The sequence below is a fragment of the Liolophura sinensis genome, chromosome 1 (genome assembly GCF_032854445.1).
Source record: "Liolophura sinensis isolate JHLJ2023 chromosome 1, CUHK_Ljap_v2, whole genome shotgun sequence".
NCBI lineage: Eukaryota > Metazoa > Mollusca > Polyplacophora > Chitonida > Chitonidae > Liolophura > Liolophura sinensis.
This window is the reverse complement of record NC_088295.1, coordinates 86,268,678-86,281,669: the sequence shown is the minus strand read 5'-3', so window position 1 is coordinate 86,281,669 and position 12,992 is coordinate 86,268,678. Positions and strand designations below refer to the sequence as shown.

The 12,992-nt window shown below is 36.3% G+C and overlaps 2 protein-coding genes across 4 annotated transcripts in view; one reads left to right on the top strand and one right to left on the bottom strand.

Moving 5' to 3' along the window:
* The first annotated feature begins 3 nt into the window (after positions 1 to 3).
* LOC135461942 (alanyl-tRNA editing protein Aarsd1-like) lies at positions 4 to 9,711 on the top strand. The gene is made up of 13 exons (XM_064739234.1): positions 4 to 144; positions 1,450 to 1,578; positions 2,393 to 2,410; positions 2,869 to 3,010; positions 3,307 to 3,364; positions 3,878 to 4,043; positions 4,531 to 4,647; positions 5,273 to 5,403; positions 6,815 to 6,881; positions 7,476 to 7,567; positions 8,139 to 8,193; positions 8,495 to 8,589; positions 9,546 to 9,711. Exons 1-13 carry the CDS (start codon positions 106 to 108, stop codon positions 9,673 to 9,675), a joined length of 1,239 nt encoding a protein of 412 aa, XP_064595304.1. The 5' UTR covers positions 4 to 105; the 3' UTR covers positions 9,676 to 9,711.
* A 503-nt stretch (positions 9,712 to 10,214) lies between these two features.
* Positions 10,215 to 12,992, bottom strand: part of LOC135461938 (tetratricopeptide repeat protein 21B-like) — a 42,689-nt gene continuing 39,911 nt past the window's right edge. For all 3 annotated transcript variants that reach the window (XM_064739228.1, XM_064739230.1, XM_064739229.1), the window contains 4 exons: positions 12,861 to 12,917; positions 12,058 to 12,178; positions 10,684 to 10,751; positions 10,215 to 10,354 (listed from right to left, as the gene is read on the bottom strand). In XM_064739228.1, coding sequence (XP_064595298.1) covers positions 10,277 to 10,354; positions 10,684 to 10,751; positions 12,058 to 12,178; positions 12,861 to 12,917 — 324 coding nt within the window. In that variant the 3' untranslated portion in view covers positions 10,215 to 10,276. The remainder of the gene's footprint in view (positions 10,355 to 10,683; positions 10,752 to 12,057; positions 12,179 to 12,860; positions 12,918 to 12,992) is intronic.

Genomic DNA, 12,992 nt, shown 5'->3' with positions numbered 1-12,992 from the left:
AAACACGGAAACATAGAATGAGAGCGCCAGTTATTGAGCTCATTTTTTATTAAGTCATTGAATGGTAGCGATTCATATTCCTGCTCTTTTCAACAAGGAATCATTATGAGTTTTTCTTGTCAGCGAAACAGCTATCTTAAAGAAGTAAGATCAACGAATAAACACTTCTCTACGAACTGCCCTGGTTCAGGTCATGTTAAGTCAAGGGGCTCTAGAATAGGGGTTTCGCTTTCTTAATCCAAGCAGTAATATTTTGTTCCTTTAAATTGAAAGAGTTAGCTCATGGGAAGACGGGTTGTTTGTTTTCTTGTCATCATAAAAGAATAATTGATCTAATTAAACCACTGTGCTGACTGAGTTGGAGAAAGCATGATCTAAGCCATGATTAAATCTTGCTGGACAGTGTATAATATGGGTGTAGCATGTTGATCTGTTTGTTTGTCCGGATGACCATGCATACACAGTCAAAGAAATTGAAGAAATTCAAATTGGCCAAAGTAATTAAATATCTTCGCATAAATTTGTTATAAACAAAACTTAATCCATTTTATTTCTTGTAATTTTTTTTCTTTGCTGTTTCTTTTCCCCATCTTTTGTGTAAATGACTCCTTTAATGACATTAATTCTGCCGAATTTCTGTATCATTTTCTAAATCCCGGCCATTTGCTGAAGATTGGTCTTATGTGCCTCTTTCACAGGAGACCTGTAGTTGATAAGTCTGCCTTCATTTTATTTACTGACCAATGCTATGCTTAGCTATGATTTAGCTAAAAATTCAGATTTCAAAGCAAACATATGGTTACATTGTATCTGTATTAGCTTGCTTTATTCAACTGACCATATGTAACAAGGTGATGTATACAGTACATGTATGTATAAATTTGTATGGAAATTTCTTTTTGTATGCCTGCTTTTCTCTGTCTGGTCCTTGTTCCTGTTATTGTAGTATGTGAGAGTGTTACATGACTTAAAGCTTCTCACAAAAAATTGAATTTTTAGAAGCAAATTCTTTCATCAAATATTTCCGTTGGTACTGAAAGTTACATTTTCACAGTAGGATCAATCCCCAAAACACATTTAAAAGATAAATGGGACTCTCATATATAATCAGGTAAAATGTGCAACTTACTCCTGGGTGAAAGTTTAGGTAGGCCTAACGGTCTACTTTGACTTTGCATAACACATAGGCCTATAGAAGTATGTAGCCAACACAACCTGAGACTTTGGCTATGCAATTCCTGACCCACTCATCATGTGTCCGTAGTCAGCCTGGATTTCCCTCGATCACCATTGATTAATTATTTTTAACTTCACCTGACATGCATGATCAAATGCCTTCGTAGGAATGAAAGTGAAATTCTTGAGGCTTTCTTTAGACACCCATCACATACGTTTAAAAAAATTCCCAGTTATTTGGCTATTTCTTTCCTGGTAAGTTATATCTTTCAGTTTCAAACCTGTGTGAAGACTTGTTTGCCAGCAAAAGTTAAACTGACAGTTAATGGGAAAAAGGAAACATTGGATGGATTTGAAGTAGTTCTGGAAGATACCATTCTGTTTCCAGAGGGTGGCGGACAGGTAATGATGTCATAAGTTTATTAAAATAATATAGTGTAAATATTCAACCACTAAAACACTTCCTTCAGTGAAATTTATGCATACAATCATTATGAAAATGACTCTAAAAATGAAAAATGTTCATGTCATTAAAAGATGCAAGCTTCATGAAACAGTGGAAATTATTTCTCTACACCCCATAGTTCCCTCAGAATGTTTCAAAATACTGTTGCAAAGGCATTTGAAAGGTTGAAGAATTAGAGCATGTATGAATGTACTTTCTGCTGTATGTATATGTATGTAGTTAACAATTTTTACATCATTTGGAGACTCATTAGATGTGTGTTTTCTTGCGGCAGGTTGCCAAAGTGCTGCCACCACTGAAGTATCATTATGAAGACACCAGACATGACACCCCACCCAGTCACTTTATACTGACGCCGGGCCAATCAGTCCCGTTTTGTTGCTCTTACCTCTCAATGCTCAATGCCAAGTGAGGCAGCAGCAAATACCACTTTTAAAGCCTTTGGTATGACACAACCCAAGTTAATTGATCCCGGGACAAAAATTAAAACTGCACATACATGTACAAAACAATTGGAGATGTTGGACAACTTGGAGTCAATCTGTAATGATATGGTAGTATCATGATTATACCTGTAGGCCTACATACATTTTGTGAAAGCATATATATAGTTACCCTATTCAGCTGAAGATTAAAGTCTAAGAAGTACACCTAATTGCATGTTGTCAGGTAATACAACTGTAGTTAGAAATGTTTTGTTTTCATGAGTAAAATCTTTTATCATGTTTCATGTGTTACTTTTACTTACAGCCAGATGACAGAGGCACAGTGAGTAAACTTGGAGCAGTTGATTGCTACTAATTAACATTTGTGGACACAATTTGTCAGTTTTACATTTATACAAAGCATCAAATGTTGGAAATAAAAGAAAGTGGGTGCATGCGGATTGACAGAAATTTAACTAGTCTTTGTTGTTAAAGGTACATGGGTGTGATACATACGCTTGGTAATGAATTCTGATAATCATGTTGATAATATTGTCATATACGTGCACTTTGAAACTCAGTCGGTACTTTAAGCAGATATTTATTTGTTAAGTAATAAAAGTTAAATTTTTTGCAATGAGACAAATCCAGTATGTTTTTGCAAGTGAGATTTTGTTGTGTAACAATAAATAACACAGGCTTAAACATTGTTTGAAAGAGAGCCCCTGTTAAGTGATCAAAATGTGAGAAAAGGGTACTTAAGTAATTGCTCTTCATTATCCCCCACCCACACCCACCCAGATCAATGGCGTTGAAGTGTTACGTGTGGTGAGGCGGGGTGCTGAGGCGCTTCACTTTGTGAGGAGTCCTCTGGAGCCTGGACAGGATGTGGAACTGCAGGTGGACTGGACGCGCCGCTTTGACCACATGCAGCAACATACAGGTGGGTCAGAGGTCAGAAACTTGTAGTACATGGCAAAATGGCATCACTAGTTGAGTGACTGGGTACAGACTATTGTTTGCTATTTATTTTTTAGATAAGCGGCGTAGAATTTTTTGAATATTTTTTGAACATTTCTGGATTACTACTTTATTAATTAATTCAGCCTTATTGGCTGACTTTTTATTCACTTTAAACATGTCTTTTTTTGGAAGGGGGTGAGATAAAGGAGGGTGGGGGGGCTTTTTGAAATGGTGAGCTGAGTTGTTTTTAAGCAGTCTGCTGTTTTTCTTATTCAGGGCAGCACCTGATAACTGCAGTAATACATTCTTTATTTGGATTCAAGACAACTTCCTGGTAAGACAGAAAGGTGTAAGGTATAAAAGAGCTGCTATATTGACTCCACTGTAATTAGCCTTTTACTCCCTTCTAATACCCTAACAAAATGTGTTTATAACCTAACCTAACCCTGACATTTCATTGGTGAAAAGCCACATTCAATCCATACGTGTCTTTACACCTGATTATATTGGTTGATAAGATTAAAACATATGGCAAACCAGTTCTAAATTGTAATCTCGGAGGACAGCGCATGTACCCATTTTTTAAGCACAAAAGAACTTCATTTGTGACATTTGTTGGTAAAATTCATAGCAAGAGATGTACAGGAATGTGTGCCTGCCTGACTGTTGCATGATGATCATAGTAGTCCAAATACATGTAATATTTTCCAATGAAATTCCACTGGTATAGCCATGCAGTAAAGTAGTGCTCTATAAGAGTTATTCCCCTTAATTCTTTTCTTGTGCATCGTTTATATTACAGTGTACACACTTTACAATCCAGTCTTCTTCTGTTAATTTTTCTCAGGAATTTAGCTGGCCGAGAGAAGATCAGTTTCATTGAGCTGGACACTCCAGACATGAGTTTGGACCAGATGAAGGAAGCAGAAGATGAAGTTAATGCTAAAATCCGATCCTCGCTCTCCGTCCACCCAAAACTGTACCCAGACAAAAATGACCCAGAGCTGAAACAGGTTGATTCAATTCACACTTTTTTTGCTTTTTTATTGATTTGTTGGATTAATTGTTGTCTTTACAGCATACTCAGTTATATTTCACTTAGCACAGGATAGAGGTCAGTATTATGATTGAAGGAAACGAAGCAGCAGAACAATAAGGAAAACGTTACTCCTTATCGGGTCGGTCATAGCAGGTGAAAAATGAACATGATTTATTGTCGTATATGTACACAGGTAATTGATGTATAATTGTCCTGTTTGCTTTTGTACTTTGTAGTCGTATGTTTAAATTGCACAGCGCAATGACTCACGAGCCTGTCACCAATGTGCTGGCTGTGAGATCAAGTCCAGCACGTGCTTGTTTCCTTTCTTGTTGTATGTATAAGTGAAATACTCTCGAGTACAGCATAAAACACCGATCAAATAAATAAATATACTACAGTAGTAAAGTTCAAATTCAGCAGTTGTCAATGTCTTACGTTTCCTTTTTGTCTGTGTGAAGTACAGGGGATTGGGCTTACCAGATGACCATGTGGGGGCTGTGAGAGTTTTGACTATTGATGGGGTGGACTCGGCACTCTGCTGTGGGACACATGTCTGCAATCTGAGTCATCTGCAGGTAAGTTTACAATGTGGTGTCTGTTGTTATTGACAGCTAGGCCAGATGCATCTTGGACTAGGTGTACGAAACAGGCCATCTTCTATGGGAACACATATAGTCACGCCTTTTTTGTAACTTTGTAATTTTAATGTTGCTGATGGTTGAGTCATGCAGGATTTCAGTGGGAATAAGAAACTACTGCAATATGTCTGCCATCCTATTTTCATGTAATGTATTTGATTTAACAATTCAACCCATAAAGTGCATCTATAGTGGCAAATATAGATCATATAATATTATTTTTGAAGCTGAAACTTGCCTAGCAGGATGTTATCCTATTTTCAAAACAAACCTAAAATACCTACGGTCGGTAGAACTCTCCGAATCAGGCAACATGAGTCACTTATGCTTATAAATTTTGTTATGTACTTCTCACTGGTTTTGAATATTTTGAAAGACAATTGCAGGAGTCATTACATGCATTCAGCTAGAATATATTTGTTTCAATGAGAGAAATTATAACATAATCCCATTGCATTTACACCTGAACAAGATTTACACAGTATTTCTTCTTATTGACATTTGGTCAGTATTGATTGCGTATACAGGTGTATAAATGCTTATTTTATATGCCTATTTTCAGTCAGTGAAGCTCTTGTCTCTTGAAAAAGGCAAAAAGAATAAGACAAACCTGTATTTCTTGGTTGGGAATCGCATCCTGTCTTATTTGGGACGGTGTTATGATACAGAGAAATCCCTGACACAAATTCTAAGGTAGAGTATTTTTCGAACTGAATGAGCATTCCCTATTGATATGGCGGACATGGTCTGCAAGGAATGAGAATCATGAACCCCCTTGCCTTTTACTACATGTACATCAAATAATTATTCATTTATTTACTTATTTCATTGTTGCTGAGTGTCACTCAGACATTTTTCACATATACAATGGAGGTCAGGATCATGGGTGGACGAAACTGGAGTGCACTGGGTAAAGTATCGACCTTTGGCAAGTTACTGATGAACATTGCCACATGTTTAAATCTGACCTTCAAATATGCAAAGTATATTGATTGAAGACAAGTGGTGTTGAACAAAGATTAGACTGTGTGAAGCCTGCAGGTGTCATCAAATGCTTACTGTCACTAAGGACCCACAAACAGTGAATCTGCAAATTACCTGTTAAAGGCCAGAATTGAACCTACACCTCTTACACCCTTTTAATTGTAAGGCAAGTTCTTGTAACCACAATACCACTGCAGACCTGCTCAAATAATTATGCATGTACTTGTACTACATTGTCTTGTCCTAACAAGTTGTCATTATTTGTTTGTACATATTCCTGTGTACATAAATTGTACATGCGCATGAATTGCCTCATACACAAAAATATTCACAAAAGACTGAACTTGGACAACTCTGAATTTGCACTTTATATATGTGTGATATATATTTCCACCTATATATTTACAGAAATTTTTTGTCTTTTTAAGTATTTAATGAATTTAATTTTTAATATTTAAAATTTCAATTTCATTTTACTAGTTTGAAAAAAAATTCTGAAAAAAAACCAACAAATAATCAAACTGTTTTTCTGTACAGTGTTCATGGTCTTTCACTCCATACTTCATATTCCTCATGGTAGTATATATCATGACAGAATACTTGACTGTTATGTCTTATGTTGAATTTATTACATGAAAACAATATTTGCACTCATATCATGAGAGCTACAGAAAATAATTCAAGTTTGAAAAGATGTTTCATGGATCAGTACTAGACATTCATTCCCCAAATTTAAAACTTGTTAAACTTAACAGCAGATGAGCTTAATAATCAGTATATATCAATAACCTCATATAAACATATTAGAAGTATGAATTTTGTAGCTAAACAAACATGTTTTTAACAAGGTTTAAAATTTAGACGTACACTTCAAGTACCAGCATAAAATCAAACTCAGATCTGCTTCAGATGGATGTTTACTTATGTTTCTGACTGTGACTTTTTGTTTCTGCTCTAGTCCTTACTTCTTGCATATTTTTTTCAAATACGTGTATTCCACCAAAGCCAGCATGCTGTGAGATTTTCTGTTTCATTTCTAAGGTATGGTGTATTGAGTAGAATTCAGAATATCATGGTTTTCAATACTGCGATATGGACACAGTGGTTTCTGATGTTTCAGTGGTCCACCTGAACAGCATGCTGAGTTGGCTGAGAAACTTGTAAAGTCTTACAAACAGACACAAAAGGTACTCTGTGTACATAACTTCACTTTAAAAATACAATTACACAAAAGTTATGACCGGTTACACAAAACTTGTGTCACTGTATATACTGTATATTTCTCCTGTTGACCACATAATTGAACAGTCTTCTGCTGCCCGTGATTGTGTCATACATTTGAAGGTCATACAATTAAGATCAGAGCATACCTAAATCTATCTATCAGCATTGTATGCATCCGGCTAGGCTAACTTGCTGTCTAACCCAGATTAGCAGTACCATATCCTCACGATGGGGGTGACTATTTTAGGCATTTTATTCACTTTCAAATGTGGAGAGTTTTGGGGAATTTCCCTTTAAAAACTGCAGTCTAATGAAATGTAAATTGATTGGTTGGCAGTACTGATACTGTAACTCAGCTGAACTGTTTGATTAGATTGCGTGAAATTGTCCCTAAAACTAGCACAAAAATACCGTATTGTTTTGTTTTTGTATGTTAAAGAATACAGTATACATAAACATTTGCTCATGCATTATGGTTGCCTAATTTATAACAGGTCTACTCACTTCACATTAGATTATGTAATCTCAAGCATTAATTTTGTCTGGCACCTTTTCAGACTGCGACTGGTCTTCTGAGAGAGATTGCAGGCATGGAGGCCATGCAGGTGAAACAACATTCTGAGAAGGACCCAGTGTTTTGTTTGCACAGGTATTTGCTTCTGCCTCAGGTGACTTTAACTGACTTATCTGCTGTTAAATCAAATAATCTGACTGGCCAGAATTGCATCACTACATACTACATCAGCGAATTAGAATAGTTAACATTGGTTGATGCTGCCATCTTATTTACATGTACCTGACAAGTTATCTTGTCAAGTGGACAGGTTTGAATGGAAAAAAGTTTGGTGGGCTTGGACACTACTGGTGTATTGATCAGTTAATTGTCTCTGAAATTCTATGTCATACAGGACTAAGTTGAAATATTAACTCATGTAGCCTTCTTCTAATCTCAGCTTCAAACTGCATTACATATAAGCATCTAAATAGAAAAACTACAGTTACATTGAATGCTGAGGATGTAAGGTTTTATCGAAATATCAAGCTGTCTGTTAGCCCTTGTTTCATGTACAACCACTTTTCCCTTTTAGTACGAGAAGCACATATAAAAACATTAGTTATGACAGTGGCATTACATGTAGGTCTGTGGCAGTTATGAAGACTTTTTCTGCTCTCACTGAACTATGATGGTATGTTGTGAAAATGATCTGTGATGATTTCAGGAAAGATGGAGACAATGAATTCATGAACATTATTTCTAATGAATTGGCAAATGAGGTAAGACTTTATCTCTGTCATTTAACCGTGAATATTTAAACAAGATTTATGGTAATATTTATAGAGATGAATTTCAAAGATGTCTGAAATCATTTCAAATTTCAAATTATTTCTTTATTGTGATCTCGCCTTATTTTCTATTGTAAATTAAGCTGAACCTTATCCATCAGGCACTGCTTAAGACATGCATGTGTATGCAAGGCTTAACTTTTGTATCTAATTCCAAATTTTTTTGTACTTTACACGTCAAATTTTTTTTGTTTTTCGCTGAACAAGGCTGTCTGCAAATAATTCCTTGCAGGATCTGGTTGTGTTCTTAACTGTTGGTGAAGAGAAAGGTGCAGGGCTTTTCTTACTGGCAGCAAAAGATGAAATCTTGACTAGGGTGTCAAAAAGGTAATCCTTTGAAGTTAACAAACAATTACATGCACAGTGTTTTGTGTACATGTGCTTAACTCAGTAGTCGAGTTTCGAGTTTGGACTCTTTAAATTTTTTTGTTAAAGGTACTTTAAAAATCCTACTGCATCATATTCCTTGTGAAAGATGTTTGCCAATATTTGTTTACATTAATTTACCTATCTCCTGTTTTCAAGGGTTTCACAGGCACAAATTACACCTCATGTTCACATACCATATATAAGAAAGCAATTGATAACCAACTAACAACAACAACAACAAAAACCCATGAATGTTACCTACAGGTTATCGCAGTAAGATGTATATGGAAGAGCAATAGGTGAATGTTTTTCTCATTTTCTCTGGCTTGCTACAGCTATCTGACCGTTGAAACAGCATGTTTAAATCCAGGAGGTATGTCAGGTAGCTACCAAATGGCAGTGGTTTACTCCATTTTCCTCCATCCACGAAACTGGCTGGCATCACTTGAAAATTCTTGATATGTCAGTATGGGACTATTCCTTATAACAGTTTTTCATGTGATGTCTGACCAAACTGATATGATTTTATTTATCATCCCCATGAGAGATGCCAAGGCAAGAACTTTCTGTTAGTCCTTAGAAACAGCCCACGTCAGTGATCCTGAGGTCTTGTGGATAATGTCACAAAGTTGTATCCTAATCAAAGTCCACAGTAATGCAGTTGATGGCTCGGTATAACAGTTAAGCGATTTACACAGAGCAAATTGTCAAATTCAACTGTTTGATTGAAAGTAGAAGCTCTGTTTCCAAAGACTTGTACATGTACCTTTCAACTGTAATTGATTCACACGGTTTGACAATCACACTGTGTGTAATGGCTTATGCTGGTGATCAGACAAGTCCATAATCTGCATGATAACATGTCACATCAAATTCCACATTGTATTTGTGAACGTCATTGTTTAATCTTCCAGAGTTGGAGAACTACTGGAAGCCAAGGGAGTGTGCAAGAATGGACAGTTCCAAGGAAAAGCCAAAAAGCTGGTTAACAGAAAAGAGGTGGAAAGACTTTTACGAGAAACATTATGCCCCAAAGAAGCATAAAGTTTCCCAAGTGTGATAAATTATGTGTGATAAATTCTGAGATGTTTTGTCTTATCAATACAAATGTACATCGGCATCACAAACTCAAAACTTAAATAAATGAAAGTTCAATAATAAAAAGTCCAATCACATCAATTTGTCATCATGTTTTGTATTTAATATACAACACTCATCAATGCATCATACAAGGACGGAATAAATAATGTCAATATGGACGGAATGGCTAATTGTTTTGAAGATAACAAATATAATGGTCAACTATAATCAACAGATGTACGTTTAGGCTGCAAAGACAGGAAAACTTTTCTTTGTACAATGGGCAACTTTCATAAAAATTCATAAACCCAATTTCTTGTAACGTTTTTCTCTCTGAATTTAGTGTCAAAGTCAGAGATTTATCACAAAAGTTACAAAATTTGATTTGTAAATAGTGACCCCGATACTTTGATGAAAAGCGCATAGTTGAAAGTCATCAACCAATCTGGAATTTCTTATAATAGTCTGACCATTTAATTTTAATGACATGTGCCAGGTGAAGTGAATGATTTGTGGAATGTGTAACATCTGTTTTGAATGCTCGTCCCATTCCTGTGTCTGGCCATCAAACTCTCAAGCTCATCCTGGCCTTGTCCAAAATGTCCTTCCTGATCTTGGGATAATTGGGGTGATTTTCCAAAACCTGCAAGCAAAACACTGACATGTACTTCATGCGTGAATAATGTTTCAGACATCTCTGACTTTCCAAAAAAAGGGATAACAAATGGAAAAAACACACGGTAATCACATGTGGTAATCTTGCCGTACTCTGGTGTCCTGTACTGGCTTACTGACTACACTATAAAGTTACACAACTAGTCCTGTTATTCAGACTCTCACGCAGGCCAGCCCATTGCCATATAAACACTCGCTGACATTCTGAGCTTGTCACAAAAACAAGCATATAACATACAATCACATATACTTTAAGGCATTTAGGAAATCGCTGAATTACTAAGATTAGATACTTACATGATGACAAATGTCGATAGCATCCACAAATCGTCTGGCCTTCATGTAATTAAATGCTAGTTTATAACCTGTAAACAAGAGTAGTGAGGAACAAACATATATGAACAGCATGTTGATAGTATTTTAATAACAATGATACATGTACCTGTACACGTGTCTACATATGGGGCCTCTGTGACCAAGCGGTTTGTGTTCTAGTGCAGCATGACAACTTGGGAGCCTCGCATCAATGCAGTCGCTTTGAGTTCAAGTCTAGCTCATGCTGGATTCCTCTCCGGTTGTACGTGAGAAGGTCTGTCAGCAACCCGCGGATGTCAATTGTTTCTTCCCATTATGCTGATTGCCGTCATATAAGTAAAATATTCTTGTATATGACGTCAAACGACTGTATGCCTCTACAGAGGATAGAATTGCTATTAAGAGGAATTTTTGTCATTGCCGTAAAGAATATCCGAACAGACACATTTCCGTCACATGAAGCTAAGCTGAAGTTTAACTAGCAAGAGCTGGATTCAAACAGGCACCATATTCATCGCAGGCTTGTTATCTAGCAATGACAGTCTTCTACCCCTGAAACAGTTAGCTTTTCTGTTAAGACTGACTTATTTATTTATTTTTTTGATTGGTGTTTTACGCCACACTCAAAAATATTTCCCTTATACGCCAGCGGCCAGGATTATGGTGGGAGGAAACCAGGCGGGGCCTAGGGGAAACCCACAAGACTGACTTATCTTTGACTTTTAAACCACTAACACTGGTCACAATCTACTGCACTACTTTGTTCGTATTGCCCTATAGACTTCACTGGTAAAAAGCAGTTATAGAAGGCGACAGCTGAAATGAGATCTTGGTGATTTAAATGAGTTTACTATTTTTGTTACAGTACAAGGTGGCGTTTTGCTAGGGCCTGTTTCACCTTTAATGATCTTTACAAACCAAAATATTTGAAACTGGATGCCCGAACTTGGTTGAAATTATACCACCACAGCACAAAATCAGCGGGTCAAAATTTTGATTTGAGGCATATATTTAAGTCTTTTAGAAGAGTTTAATTTGGATAACCATTCTAGCTATAAGTCTGAAATCTCTGTGAAAGACCCGTGGGTAACAAGTTGTTGGTTTACGATGATGATTGATTGATTAGTGTTTTTATCGCAGTGCTCAAGAATTTTTCAAGAATTTGATAAATAGTTGGAGGAAACTGGAGTTCTTGGCTAAAAGCACGAAAGCAGAAAAAAGCACGAGCTGGAGTTGAGCAAGCTGCATGTGCCTCCCTGGTCAACGGCCAAGGAGGAAGCCAGAATTTTAACCATCTGAGCCAAAAGAAAGATGATGGAGAGGCAGTCAGACACCCACATTGGGGCAGGAAGCTACCTATAACTGGGTTGTTCTTGTTCCCAAATTTCCAGGCTTTCTCATAGCTGTTGGCTGCATCTTTGTAGGACTGCTCCTTCTCCATTACAAACCCTGAGTATTCATAGGCCTTGCAGCAGGACTGAAAAGACAAACCGCACACATATATGGATATACCATGCATGCATCAGTAAGCTGACTAATACATCATTTCAGTATGTTATAGCTATGTGACAACAGCATCAAATTGCTACATGGAGGGATAAATGACACTACGAAAGTAGATAAGTCTTGATTGATTTATATGTAGCTGTTTTATGATGGGAGAAAAGTTCTGCCAATACCACAGATTTTTTAGCTGGACCACAGGATAATGGGGTTGTCCTGCCCTCAACAAAGGCAAGCAAATCGTATAACTCATAAAACAACAGCACACTCTATCTACTTAAGTAACAACACTGTGTGTTATTTATATTTATCAATACTGTGTATAGTCACCAAGTAGGTAGAGGGCACTGTTGTTTTATAAGTTGTAAGATTTGTTTCCCCATTAATTATCAAAAATGCAGGTGGCTTAACAGAATCCCAAATGGAATTTACAATGACAACAATAACCGCTAAAATCATTTCTCTGGTTACATTATGTCATTTGCCTTCACAAATTTCATGTGAATCATTTGTTCAAGGCGTTTTACGATTGGATCTGCCAAAACTGGTGTGGATTTAAGTGTTTCTTGAGATATCCATTTAGATTAATATTGTGGAAAATATCATCTCCCAAAATAACAATTAAGTAACATTTTATTTATTATTTTCATTCTTACCTTGTTATGCTGTAGACATCTTTTCAGCAATTCTTGGGCCATGTCATACTTTCCACTCTAAAAAAAAATTCAATTAAAATTTTACAATTTAAAATACATGTATTTTTATTCAACAATGAATTTGAAAATAAA

Bases quoted from the DNA above. Each gene is read 5' to 3' on its own strand.
- LOC135461942 (XM_064739234.1), top strand. From the start codon at position 106: ATGAGTTTTTCTTGTCAGCGAAACAGCTATCTTAAAGAA. The intron at 145-1,449 runs GTAAGATCAACG...TATATCTTTCAG, and splicing joins GAAACAGCTATCTTAAAGAA to TTTCAAACCTGTGTGAAGAC. The intron at 8,194-8,494 runs GTAAGACTTTAT...AATTCCTTGCAG, and splicing joins CTAATGAATTGGCAAATGAG to GATCTGGTTGTGTTCTTAAC.